Source organism: Momordica charantia (genome assembly GCF_013281855.1).
Source record: "Momordica charantia cultivar OHB3-1 chromosome 10 unlocalized genomic scaffold, Mcharantia_2.0 BLBB01000010.1, whole genome shotgun sequence".
NCBI lineage: Eukaryota > Viridiplantae > Streptophyta > Magnoliopsida > Cucurbitales > Cucurbitaceae > Momordica > Momordica charantia.
The window spans coordinates 9,329,694-9,343,465 of NW_028275158.1; the positions used below are offsets into that span (position 1 = coordinate 9,329,694).

Here is a 13,772-nt window from a genome sequence, read left to right on the forward strand (position 1 = left end):
TACAGGCCTTCAAGTCTTCTTGCTCCCTGAAGAAACCAAACTCATCTCTGCAATCTGGAAGGGACCTCCAGACTGGTGTTTGATTTCTGTCGCTGTTCTGTTTTGTAAGCCCTTTCTTCGAAATTGAGTGCAACGGAGGAATTTGCTTACAGATTGTAATGGATCTGTTTATCGTCTGAGTTTCTTTCTAGGCAATAAAAATCTGAATCTTCCATGGCCAACTCTTCAAAGTCAATTCAATTTTTTATGGATTTTCTTTCTGGGTTTGCTACTGTTCTGCTTGATCTCTGAGTTCCCTTTTTGCTCTCTTTTCAGCTTCTGCTGGCCTCTGTTTAACATTCATACATCTCAGCTCAGCTTTGTGAATTTCATTCATTTGGGTCCATTGAATTTGGAAATGATTAGATAGTATGAACTATAAATCCTCACGAATCACGTTTTTCATCTCAATTTTGTAGAAATATCATTAGAAAGATGATGAAAAAAAAACATTTAACAATTAAACATTTCATATTTATTTAATAAGTTTTAAATTAATATTAATGCCTGGTATTTGTAATAATTTGTTGGCATTTTCTCAATGCAATATTATTTTTAGTATAACACGGAAGAATTGAACTTTTGACCTCGAAAAAGGTTAATTTGTGGTTATACTCGGATTGGCAATGGGAAGATGTGTCAGATTTACCCCAAAAAAAAAAAAGAAATCCCAATATTCAGAATTTGGGTTAATTTGGTGCACACCTGAATTTCAAGCCTATTCATGAAAGCATGTGAAAATGGAAATCTGTTGAATACAATCTTGTAGATACCAATTTAATACACTGTGGAGTGTGGTAAAAGTAGATAAAAAACTCAATACAGATCAAGAATAAGTACTGTAAATTTGTAGAAAACTTTTCCTTTTTGAAGTGAGTTTAATAATAAGCTAAGGCTGGTGGTTGAGAAAGTAAAACACTATGTTGATGATAGGAACAATCCAATCTGAAGTTTCCCTCAGTGATCATCAGAAAATGGAATTGATCAATCACTTTTCATCACAAAATTTAATGGAGTAATCATGGGTATTGGTCTGATTAGGAAGAATTAAGGGGCCTGTGATAGCTTGATTAACTTAATCTCAAGGCAAACATGCAACAGAGGGAGGAAGAAAAAAAAAAGGTTTCTGCATTTTCACTCCAACAGCCAAAAGACCAACCAAGAGAGAGGAGAGAGAGAAAGGGGAGAAGTCCTTTTCTATTTGGAAACTATGTTCTTTCAGAGTGCAAACTCTTTGTAGACTACATTGTAACCTTCATGTGAAGGCAAAGCCAAGCAAACACCTACCCCTCCCCCCCCTGCCCTGTTTCACATTTGAAGTTTAAAAGTTTGAAGTTAAATTTTTTTTTTTTTTTTTCTGTTCTTCCTATATTCCGCGTCTTGAAAACAAAGGAAAACGAAAAGAAACCCGTAAAACAGACATAGCTTCTTATCAGTCCCATGTCTCTATCTTCTTAACAACCCTCTCCCTCCTCCTTTGAATTGAAATAAAAAAACATACTGAGAAAAGCTGATACATCTAGCCCAAATGCTAAGCAAGGTTAGGTAAGAGATAGCAACCTTAAACACCATCAAAAACAGCATATCTATTCCTTGGATCTTGCAATTGAAACTCAGTTCTTCTTTGGGAGATTGTCAAATGAAATAACTGTCTCAGGGAAGAACTCTAACCTGGCTTGCTTTCCTCGGATTCCGATTCTGATTCACTCTATTTGTGTTTAGCCGTAGCGGTTGCTTTGGTTCTATTAGAAAATAATGCAGCTTCATATATCGCCAAGTTTGAGGCATGTCACTGTGCTTCCAGGCAAAGGTGTTAGAGAATACATCAAAGTGAAGATTGGATCAAGGCGGGTTTCATGTCGAATGCTTATCTATTCGCTTCTATTCTTCACCTTTCTTCTCCGGTTCGTGTTTGTGTTGACAGCAGTTGATACCATTGATGGAGAAAGCAAGTGTTCTACTATAGGTACATTCATTCTCAGCTTCTCTCCCTCTCTCCCTCTCTCTCTATCTATATCTCATAAACACAGAAGTAGCAGAAAATTATACATATACGGTGAAAGGATTTCTGAAGAACATGTCTGCAAAAAGGTTCTCAAAACTAACTATTTTAATCCTCAATATCTTGCCCAGAGGAAAACAAAATAAGAAAAGAAAGGCTAGGAAGGGAGATGAAGATATTATTATTAAGATAGATCATCCATTTCCCAATTAAGATAAGTTACTATTATTGTCATCATTATTTGTTTAATAAAAGAGTCGAAGGAATAAAAAAAATCTCATTAGTATATAATTGCTCCTCTTTTCTAGGATGTCTTACCATTAGTAAAATCAAAAAGTTAAAAGCAGAAATACAGCAGAAACTACAGTGGAGAGAGAGGAACCCCCCCAAAAAAGAAGTATTATCCTATAAAAGGAATGCTAACATTCAAATTTATCATGGTGATTCTAATTTTAATATCAAATGTAGAAATTTATCACAAACAAAGCCCAAGATCAGCCATTTTCAAACAGTGCATATGCTTAAAGATAAATTCTTCAACTTTGTTAAAAAAGGGAGATAGAGAGAAATAGTAAAGAAGAGGAAGAAGGAGGTTGATGAGTCTCTCTCTCTATGCCTAATCTAAAATGTGCAACCCAAGCAAGCTTTAGAAGCATAAGAAAGAAGCTCTTTTTCCCTTTGCACTCTCTCAATATCCACAAATTGTCTACTGTCCTATCTTTTAAGCCTTCCAATACCCAATAAGCATACCAACTTTGGAAACTGTCTGGAGTATATCTTTTAAAAATCAAATCAGTTCCCACAGTTTACATCATCAGATTTGCTTTCAATAGCTTTTCCAAGAAACATAAGGAAAGCAAGGCATCTTACTAGAGTTACAGAAATTAAATATCCCATCTAGTTTAATTTCCTCTTATTAGAAGCTTAGCTCTTAAAGAACAGCTGGATAAGATTTTTTCTTCTTCTAACGTTAATGGCATGATTGTGTCAAATACATTAGGAATTTAGGATGAATAATTTAGTGATATGGCTTGAAATAAAGTATGGCAGCTTCTAATAGTCTAAACTTCTCCATCTTATGGTAGGTTGTCTGGGGAAAAAATTAGGCCCAAGACTTTTGGGGAGCAGATTGGAATCAAAAGTAATCTCCAAACCTCTGCTCTGAAGACACATCTCAATATCTGTGAAGGTACTGTTAATGAACTTTGTACTAAATGTTTCTTTCTTTTGTTTGTTTTTGGGTCAGGTTCCAGATGTTATGTATCAAATATTGGATAAACCCATGAGCAAAGATGAACTTCAAGGAAGATTAGACAATATTCCTCAGACTTTAGAAGATTTTATGACTGAGATCAAGGAAAGCAAACCAGATGCAAAAACTTTTGCTCTCAAACTCAGAGAAATGGTCATTATCCCTCATCCCTTAGTTTATTACTGTTTGTTATCCTTCAACCTCTTGAAACATACCCTTCACCTAAAAATATTCAATTCTGTTAGTTTTAGGGTGTATGAGGGTAATAAAGTGAAACAGAATCCAGAAATTTTTACTCCAATCTCAAGGAGTTATGAAAATTATTACGAAACAAACCATGACTTTCACAATCACAGTGTCTAAAATTCTTCAAGAACATTTTAGCTAAGGTATTAATATTTGCAGGTTTTATAACTATAAGGGTGGTAATTTGGACTTCATGTGTTTTTTGCAGGTCAGCCTCATGGAACAAAGAACCAGAACTGCCAAAATCCAAGAATACTTGTACAGGCACGTAGCATCAAGCAGCATACCGAAGCAGCTCCATTGCCTTGCCCTCAGGCTAGCCAATGAGCACTCGACCAATGCAGCTGCTCGCCTCCAGCTTCCCTCCGCAGAACTTGTACCAGCCCTCGTCGACAATTCCTACTTTCACTTTGTCCTTGCCACCGACAATGTGCTTGCTGCATCTGTCGTTGCAAAATCCCTCGTCCGCAATGCTTTACGCCCACAGAAAGTCATTCTCCATATAATCACTGATAGAAAGACTTATTTCCCTATGCAAGCATGGTTTTCCCTTCACTCCTTGTCACCTGCAATTATTGAGGTTAAGGCATTGCATCATTTTGACTGGTTTACAAAGGGTAAAGTCCCAGTTTTAGAAGCAATGGAGAAAGACCAGAAGGTTCGGTCACAGTTCAGAGGAGGGTCATCCGCCATTGTCGCAAATGAGACTGAGAAACCTAATGTCATTGCAGCAAAGTTGCAGGCACTGAGTCCCAAATATAATTCTGTGATGAATCATATTCGCATCCATTTACCAGAGGTAAAATAGTTATTTCTACAAAACATAATTTAAAACCCTCATGTATTTCTGAAAGCAGATTTTCTTTTGATTTTTTTTGGAAATTGCAAAGAAAGTATTCCATCGAGACTCCTATAAGACCTATCTTTCATGTTTTACTATGTGAATGCTCACCAACAGCACATTCTGTATGCAGTTGTTCCCAAGTCTCAAGAAGGTGGTGTTCTTGGACGACGACATTGTGGTTCAAACTGATCTTTCACCTTTATGGGACATTGATATGAATGGGAAGGTTAATGGAGCAGTGGAAACATGTACAGGAGAAGATAAATTTGTAATGTCGAAGCGATTAAAGAGCTATCTGAACTTCTCACATCCTTCAATAGCAGAAAATTTTGATCCTAATGAATGTGCATGGGCTTATGGCATGAACATCTTTGATCTTGAGGCATGGAGAAATACCAACATAAGCCTCACATATCATCACTGGCTTGAACAGGTAAGCCTCAATTCTATTATGAATAAAAAATCCATTTGTTAAAGGATTAACACAATCTTAACTCCATAGTTTGTGCTTCAACATCCAACCTCTTCAAACATATTTAGGCTGAATAAAAACTGTCTTCTATGCAGAACTTGAAATCAGACCTAAGTTTGTGGCAGCTTGGGACTTTGCCTCCCGGCCTGATAGCATTTCATGGTCACGTTCATATCATCGACCCATTTTGGCATATGCTGGGCCTAGGGTATCAAGAGAATACAAGTTTTGCGGATGCGGAGACTGCAGGAGTCATCCACTTCAATGGCCGAGCAAAGCCATGGCTTGAGATAGCCTTTCCACAGCTCCGGCCATTGTGGACAAAGTATATCAACTTCTCTGATAAATTTATCAAGAGCTGCCACATAAGAGCTTCCTAGGTTGGGAAGAAACTTTCTCCAACTATATGATGATAAAGAAGTACTTGTAAATGCAAAGAAGAAAAACAAGAGAGTTCTTTGATACCGGATATGAGATGATAGCTGCACCTCTTAATTTCGGATCCTGCTTGCTCCTCATCTTTCTCTATACCCATCTTTCAATATTACAACTTTTTTGTTTCCTTATACACACAAAAACCGTTATATCATTTCAAAATTTTGTAGACTTAGGTATTTTTGTTATGTTACAAAGATCGAAAATATACGGCTTTGCAAGCTGAGAATAACGTCGGTGACAATTAGTCTTAAAAAATTACATTTCTACTTGAACTGCTAATTCCTAAAGATAGCTCTATTACAAATACTCATGACAATCAGGCCTAGTTGGATCAGAAATCACTGGAAACCCTTTGCATAAGAATTATACAATGGAAACAGATTAGAAAATGTTGTCCATCTAGAACACAAGGCACAATAAATACCAAAGCGTAGGACTTTACTCTTCAACGCCAACAAAAGCAAATAATTTAGCCAAGTATAACTTCAACAAACCTCAATCATCTTTCACCAATTACCAAAGTTTAGAAAAAATCTGAGAACATATTTTCAAATTAAATAGTGTTTTTTGTGTAATTATTCCTTCTTGCTCTATAGCGAGATACTTTTGTATGCATATACTAAATAATACCTGCTTGGTATTTGGAAATACTTGAAGAGCATAGACAAATTCAAATAACTCATCAGTGTCCCAAGATTCCAAATAATTAGCTCATACATTAAAAATGCCTTTTTAGTCCTTGTACTTTTGCTCTAATAACATTTTAGTCCAAATAACAATTTAGTTTTTGTACTTTTGAAAATGTAACGGTGGAGTCCTTATGCTAAGAATCTTATTGTATTCGAGGGCCAGAGGCACACGAAAAGGCAAATAATTCAAGGATTTAACAATTACATACAAAGACTGAATTATAAAAACATGAATTGGAATAATTAAAACATTTTAAGAGCCAAAGTCCACGACTAATAGTATATTTTAACCTAGTTCATATTATGCATGCAAACTTCATGTCATTTTCAAAATGGACAATCATTTTCCTGGAAGCAACACAAGGAACGACAGAGATTGCAAAACTAAAATGCTCATTCCAAAAGCAAGTACATTTGGTCAAATCAGATCTAGAAGCAATTATGTGATCTGCAAGACATGGACATGAAATCAGATCACAGTAGGCAACAAAACTTACTTTTTCCCAGTTACGTTTGAGACCAAGTCTCTGAAGAACTTTGCAGACTTGGTGATGGGCGAGTTCATGGCCATCAAATTGTACAACACATTCTCAACTTCCGTGATCGATGGCCGTGTCTTGAACTTCGAAACCGCCTTCAGTTCTCCTCCTTCCTCTTCCACAAGCACATTCCATGGCTCACCACTCAAAACCCCATTTCTCACACACTTAAAAATCACCCCTCTTCTCTTATTCAGAATCCCTTGAACTTCCAATCCCATGAAGGAATAAATCACCTCAAAAGAACCAACAAATCCTCTCAGCTCACCCAATTCGCTCTCCTCCTCAAATGCCCACCTGGGATTGAAAATCACCACTGGCTTAGGATACAAACCGTCTGTAACAGTCTTTATGGTTTGAATTTGGGAGGATTCTGGCCCCAAAAACACAGCCACGTCGGCAGAATTCAGAATTTTGGTATCCAATTCATCGACTGAGGAAATGTCTATTTGTTCAATTTGGTGTGAAGAACGAGACTGGAAGGCTTTACTAGCGGCTTCAGCCAAGGTGGGGTTTGGCCAGAGGATGAAGATTTTAACAGGGGACCCTTTTCTCCTAATGGGCAGGTCTCCAAAAACCTCAAAAGCGAGCTGAACCAGAGAACTGGGAGATTCATCGATGACCGGAATCTCCAGCCGGAATCTGGGTTGCTTTGCCTTCTTGATCCTGCCGGAAAATCTAATGTTGTTGAGGGGTTTTTCAAGTGTGGTACTGAGGCAGGTCTTGACTTGCGAAATGGCTTCTTCTTTTGAGGTGGGTGGGGTTGAAGAGGACAGAGAAGAATGAACTGTAAAAGGGGTTCTTCTTAATTTGTGAGTTGGTGGAGAATAGGAGCCCTGGAAATGGCGAATTTGGAGGAGTTGAGAGGGCGGAATTGGGAGAACAGGGAAGCAATTTTTGGTGGGCAGTAGATTCGGGAATGGTGGAGTAGCAGCTTCAGTGGTTTGAAAATGGAATTTGAGAAGATTTGTGGCCATCTGATGAGAGAAAACAAGAGGAAATTGATAAGCGAGTTCTTCCAAAATCCAACCATAACTGGATAATATTGCTTGGCCGCGTAAGAAGTTAGCAAAACGGATGGTTTCGTTGGGAACGTTAATTATTGGAATCAGAGTTCAAAATATTTTATTTATTTTAATTCAACGCACGTGAGATGGAAGAGCGAGATATCTTTAAAAATATAAAAAAAAAAAATCATCTACTCGAAGAAGATAGTAAGATAAAATACACTTTTAATTTTGATTTAGTTTCTATTTGGTCGTTGAGTTTAAAAAATAATCTTTTTTTTCTCTTGGTATTTAAATTTAATTTCGATTTGATTCAATAGTGACATGTTTGGTCATTAAAGTTTGAATTTAATTTTTAATTAGACCCTCAAGTTTGAATTTAGTTTTTAATTGTTCTTAACTTAAGTTGATTTTGGGGGTGGGGAACAAACTCACGATCTCTGGCCTAAGTAGCAAATTCTAGTCTGTTAAGCGTCGCATCATCATTCTGTTAGGTCACTCAACTTGTGGACAAATTAGAAATTAAACTCAAACCTCATGGATCAATTAGAAACCAAACTCAAACTTTAGGAACCAATTAAAAACCAAATTCAAACTTCAAGAACCAAATATATCATTTTTTAAACCGAAGGATTAAATAGAAACTAACTTTAAATCTCACATATCAAAAATGATGTTTTTTAAACCCATGGACTAAATAAAAACTAATTCCAAACCTTGAGGACAAAAAATATATTTTACCCAAGATAGTGTTTTATTACTGGTTGAGGCTTATGAGTATACATATAGTAGTCTAAGACTCCAATAAGTCTCTGACCAAGACAATGATTGATTACATGAAAGAAAATAATGATAAGCTCGTGGTCGACAAGACATAACTCCTAACTGGCAACTTTATCTCTTTGGTGGAATCTGTTTTTTAAAAAGTAGTGATAAGAGGTGGCCGACAAGATAAAACAGACCCCTATCTTATGGAATCTTATCTTTAAAAAAAGTACTAAAATAAAGGCGAAATAATAACAAACAGACAAACAACTTTACAAAAGCAAAATAAAAGATAGATCTGCATTATCTTCAAACATCTTTCATCTTGTCGTCGGAAAAATAGTTTGATGACGTCACTCAACTTCTTCCGACCATTTGCATGGTCACCTAAAACTCAAACATCAAGAATCAATTAGAAACCAAACTCATACTTTATGATCAATTAAAAATTAAATTCAAACTTCAATGACCAAATATGTTATTTAAATTAGATCAAATAGAAACTAAATTTAAATCTCAGATACCAAAAGCAATAGTTTTTAAATTCATGGACCAAATAGAAACATATTCAACCCTTAGAGGAGTTAAAATATATTCTATCGAGATAGTATATAGTTATCCTCGAATTAACTAGTTTATAATTTAAAACTGGCAAAAAACGGAACAACTGAAAATAGAGAAGGGGCAAATACATGGCTGTATCATATTTAAGGTTTAGTTTGAGAGCGTTGTAGCTTTTAAAATAATTGTTGTCAACTGTAATTTTAAAAAATCATTTCAATTATATTAAATTAGTGTTTAGTAAATTTCAATTTTAAATAAGTTTTTTTTTTTGAAACAGTTTATTTATTTATTTATTTTTTTTTGGAAACAGTTTAAATATGTAGTTTGCAGTATTTAGTAAATCAATACTAAATTACTGCAATTTAACTATAATAGACCAAAATATATATTATTTTAAATATTTAATTACTAAATTTTTTATGATTGAAATTACAAATTATATATGGCTTACCATAAATTATCCGACAAAAATACTAGAAGAAGCAATGCTTAGTAAAATTGATTTAATGCTAGGAACTACTACTTTAATCTTCATTCTAGGCAAGAAAATAGAGCAGTAATTTATAACTCAAAAAAGTAAAAATTTACTTGCTGAAGATGAATAAACGTGGAATGAAAAAAAAAAGGATATTTTCATAAATTGGCTGCAATTGATATGTACAGTTCACTAGCCATCCAGGAATATTGTCTCTCTAGCAGTATTGCAGTGGCAAAAAATAGCACGTTATAATGCCTATTCTCATGGAAAATTCACAAGCTGGATTAACTTATTCACATTTTTACATGTAAAAACCAGCATTAACTCCATAGAAAGTCTACAAGTTGCAAATACAGTCAAAGAAACATCCACCATATCATCCACTTAAACAAGGTTCTGAAACAAGGGTCAAGAACAATGGTAGAATCAGTACAAATGTTTGGGGTCAAAATGTGCAATCCCAAACCACCCTGATCTTTTTTCGGCTGCGTAATTAAGCAACCGGAGGGCGGAGTACGTGATCTTGTGAGGTGTCGACTGCTGCAGGTGGCATGAACTGCCACATGGCAACTCCTGGGTATCCAATGAAAGGAACCAACTTGTTTCCAGGCGCTTGGCCTTGAGCAGCAAAAGTTGCAGGGATAGCTGGAGGCAAGAATCCAGGTTGTGAGTTCATGGATTTTAGTTGCTGCTCCAACTTCTCTTTCTCCATTTTTAACCTCTGCTTCTCATCACGAAGCTCATTCTTCTCAGCCTAAATAAGAGGAAAAAGTGACCATTAGAAGTCTTATGAGTATACAGATCAACATCCTTACATCACTAATTCTGTAGAGCATGTAAACGTCTTTCAAGTGGAATACTGTAACGCAATGGAATGAGATGGAGATGAGACTCAAAAGATTGGAGTAAGCCTCTTTCATTAGTTTCTTGGTCAGATAATTATAGAAGACTTGCCTTCAACTCTTTAATCTTCTCTGATAGACTTGTATTTGAGTCCTTCAACATCTGGGCTTCACCACGTAATTGAGTGACAATTCGAACAGCATCGATCAATATAGCAGCCTTGTCGGTCTTCGGTGGCCTTCCAGGCTCCAAAATAGCACCCAGTTCCAGAAATCTGCCAAGTTTTCATATGTATTCATTCCTATTAGGAGAACATGAATGTGTATTGTTGTGTGAATGTGTGTGAATGTGTGTGAATGTGTGAATGTGTGTGTGTGAGAGAGAGAAAGGTGAGGAGAGTTACTTGTCGTTTAGTCTGTCCCTCCGCAGCTTCTCCCTACATGCTTTTGAGCTAGATGCACAACTTGATTCAGTTCTGACCCTGCAGCATTTTACTTCTTTTTTTTGTTATTTATTCTCTTTTTCCCTCCCTTTGGGGTGGGTGGGGTACGCAGGGGAATGGGGTGTTAAGAAACTTGTTCGTAGAGATGAAACGAACTGCTTCTACATGTATCAGTTTCAATTTAGATAGATTCCTTGGACTCTAGTTACATAATTGAGTATCAACAAAAATATAATTGCTGCATCAAAATTTCCCCCAAAAGCAAATGTCTTAAGAGCTTATCGATTTGCATTAGCTCCTTCTTCAAGGGTTCTAAGAATAATAACAAGGCGGTGCCAGTTGGAAATGGCCTCTCCATCCCCACCCCCATCCCCAACCCTGAAGGAATTTAAATCCTCATCTCTGCCTCATTAGCTGATTTTAAGAAATCAAGAGAAGTTCAGAGATTCTTTGTTCTTGGTTTAGGTTTCCACTTGAAGAAGATTTTCCAAAACTTTATTTTAATTATTTTATAAATAAAAAGATTAGCTGGTTTTAGAAAATAATATTGTTTCTCAATTAGAAAATAATATGAACAATAATTTCTACAATTTCAGATATAGGGATGGGGTGAGGTTAGGGTCGAAGTTTGGATGAGGTGAAGGATGCCTTCTTCATCTTCACCTCTGAAATAAATTAAGTAAAAAAGTTTTCTTCCCATGGCCAACTCTGTCCCTTGATCAAATTAGAAGTCCCCACCTCAATGGAGTTGGTTCTCCATAGGGCCTTGCTCCTGCTGAGAATTCTGTCACCCCTAGAGTGCAATTCCTTAAATGTTCACAAGGGATAATGCGTAATGCATTCTTCTAAATGATACACAATCTGGAGCTTACCCACTTGTCACATTCAAGTTTGAACTCGTTAATTCTGTTCATTTTCCTCTTTTTTTTCCCTTAATTTTATCATGATTATCACCTAATCTTGGAGGCTCAAGAATATAACAAATACACGTTTGAGAGATAGTATTACAATAAAGTAGGGAACTAACTAGCAATCAAAGAATCTTCAAGAGCCAAGAGGTTGGTATGGTACTTACCTCTTCTTTGAACCAGGCTCCTTCAGGCAATCCGAGTCCAACAGTGATCCTTCATTTTCCGCACTAGTAAAAGATTGAGCAAAAAGATTAATGAGTAAATGCAAAAATGATACCCCCCCTATCCTATCAACCACCACCACAAAAAATTATTTTATGAAAAGGTAAAATTAAACAGACAGAGGGAATGAGAATAAAATAGAAAAAGTGCAGATGGGAGAGATAGAAAGAGATTATTTTCATTTTTTATAAGATGCAATAAAATATTTCAAAAAGGTATACAGCTCGAAGACTCAATAACCAAAAAATTAGGTCAATGTTCCATATCAGAGGCTTGGGGTACAATCATGGAAGACTGTAAGTTCATTGGCACCCTCTCTATTAACATATTAATGGTGTTCATGTTAAAATAAAATTAAAAAGAATAATAATTCAAAGAAGCAATTGCTACGCTCATGAACAGACTTGACATCTTCCACAAATTCGTAGATGCTAGCTAAACAATTTGAGAATTAAACCTGAAGAAATGAATTCTAGAAAGATTAGTAAATTACAAGTCCCCCCTGACGTTAGTTAAATAAGTAACACCCCCTACTTAGATCAATATCTTTCCCCTAAGTATACATATAATAGGTAAAATACTCCGAAGTGAAAGAAAGTAATAAAGAACTTCATGTTTACCATAAATACAGTACAAACCATAAGGGAAAGATATATTTCAAAAGATCAAAATAAAGGTCATATAATGTTTTCTTATTTTAAAGAACTATATTTTTTTACGTCAACATAGTACATAGTCATTCTATAGCTGCAACAAATAATTAATATAAATGAATATTTAATGGCTAATATTAGAAAAATTAAAAACAAATTTAACAAGTAAAGAGAACTGGACAATTAAATCCCCAGTGAAAGAGGAAAAATGGTTTGACAAAATACTTGAAAGGGGGAATTTCTTATTATTTATTTAGTCAACAAGAAAAAAGTGACTTTGACCAAACTAGAGGGTGAAAATGTACAAGTACCTGTTGGATCAAATTAAATGAACAAGTCATTTAAACTGCAAAATTTAAACCGACCCATTTAAATTAACAACCTACAAGCTTCAACCAGGAAGCCAACAACATGAAGAAACTAGACAGGGATCTTGGCATTTCTCAAAAAAGTAATTCTGTGTTCTGTTTGCATGGTGCCACAAGGTAACAACACTTCTACGTTCTACCTATATGAATAGTCCTAAATTTAGTCAGAAAACGGAAGTTGAAGATGTAGATACAAATCTTCTGATTATCAAACTCGAAGCAGCAAGGTCAAAATCTTAAACTTCCAACTTCCAAATCTTCTGCAGCAACTCCCTAATCAGATGGTGCAAGAAAAGTTAATTTTTACTTGGTGAGGCCTACAGTTACAAAAGGTGCAGCAATTGCTTTAAAGCTATAGATGAAAACAAATGGCCATCTCAAATCCCAGATCAGCCTCTGCTCATAGTCGAATCCTAGATCATAACTAGAAGTCCATAAATGCATACTGGAGAGAATTTTCGCGCACATAAGAATCCGACTAAAGGGCCAGCAGGGTTCAGAGCAGTAATATATGCTAGTCAACGGATTGAACAGGACAATCAACCAAAATTCACCAGAATTTACAAAGCTGATCAACCAGGAAAAACAATTCAAAATGACAGAGAAATAAAACCTGACATTCGAGGAGCCATTCAACGCGGGCATGGACCAAGAGAAACCCGTAGAAGCTCCAGAGAAATTGCCATCCGTAACAGGAATATCATCCATTAAAGCATAATCAAACAGCCAATTAGTGGTTTCGGGGGATACCATATCGCGATGATGGTGATGCTGATTCACCAGGATGGTCGATCTTTCAAGCCTGATTTTTCTTCGAATTCAAAGCGGTAAATTGAAAGAACAAAGAGAGGGGCCAGCGTTGAGTGTCGAAGTTGAAGGTAAAATTTTCTCGAGAAAACAAAAAAAATGGAGAATCTGAATCCGATTTGGGGAATATGAGAAAGAACTGGTGGCGGGTAGTCGTCGGGGTCGGGGTTGGAGATTCGTCACCTCCGTCA

At 36.0% G+C, this 13,772-nt stretch overlaps 3 protein-coding genes across 7 annotated transcripts; 1 reads left to right on the top strand and 2 right to left on the bottom strand.

The window, feature by feature from the left end:
* Positions 1-1,444: 1,444 nt before the first annotated feature.
* On the bottom strand, positions 1,445-7,596 carry LOC111022097 (plant/protein (DUF1995)). 5 transcript variants are annotated; one of them, XR_015788276.1, is made up of 3 exons: positions 6,480-7,596; positions 5,321-5,417; positions 3,575-4,105 (listed from the first exon to the last, which is right to left on the bottom strand). XR_015788276.1 is itself a non-coding variant. In XM_022299260.2 (3 exons), the coding sequence occupies exons 1-2, from the start codon at positions 7,496-7,498 to the stop codon at positions 5,381-5,383; spliced, it is 1,056 nt and encodes a 351-aa protein (XP_022154952.1). In that variant the 5' UTR covers positions 7,499-7,596; the 3' UTR covers positions 5,135-5,257; positions 5,344-5,380. The 5 variants fall into 5 exon arrangements, 4 of the variants coding, with proteins under 4 accessions (XP_022154954.1, XP_087974795.1, XP_022154952.1 ...); XM_022299260.2 differs by lacking the exon at positions 3,575-4,105 and adding an exon at positions 5,135-5,257 and having other exon boundaries at positions 5,344-5,417; XM_022299262.2 differs by lacking the exons at positions 3,575-4,105; positions 5,321-5,417 and adding an exon at positions 1,445-2,050 and having other exon boundaries at positions 6,480-7,595.
* GAUT12 (galacturonosyltransferase 12) lies at positions 1,795-5,235 on the top strand. Its single transcript, XM_022299259.2, has 6 exons — positions 1,795-2,005; positions 3,127-3,182; positions 3,288-3,446; positions 3,748-4,338; positions 4,514-4,816; positions 4,951-5,235. The coding sequence occupies exons 1-6, from the start codon at positions 1,795-1,797 to the stop codon at positions 5,233-5,235; spliced, it is 1,605 nt and encodes a 534-aa protein (XP_022154951.1).
* A 1,874-nt stretch (positions 7,597-9,470) lies between the features above and the next one.
* LOC111022098 (transcription factor ILR3) lies at positions 9,471-13,772 on the bottom strand. The gene is made up of 5 exons (XM_022299263.2): positions 13,388-13,772; positions 11,696-11,758; positions 10,582-10,659; positions 10,290-10,452; positions 9,471-10,089 (listed from the first exon to the last, which is right to left on the bottom strand). The coding sequence occupies exons 1-5, from the start codon at positions 13,525-13,527 to the stop codon at positions 9,829-9,831; spliced, it is 705 nt and encodes a 234-aa protein (XP_022154955.1). The 5' UTR covers positions 13,528-13,772; the 3' UTR covers positions 9,471-9,828.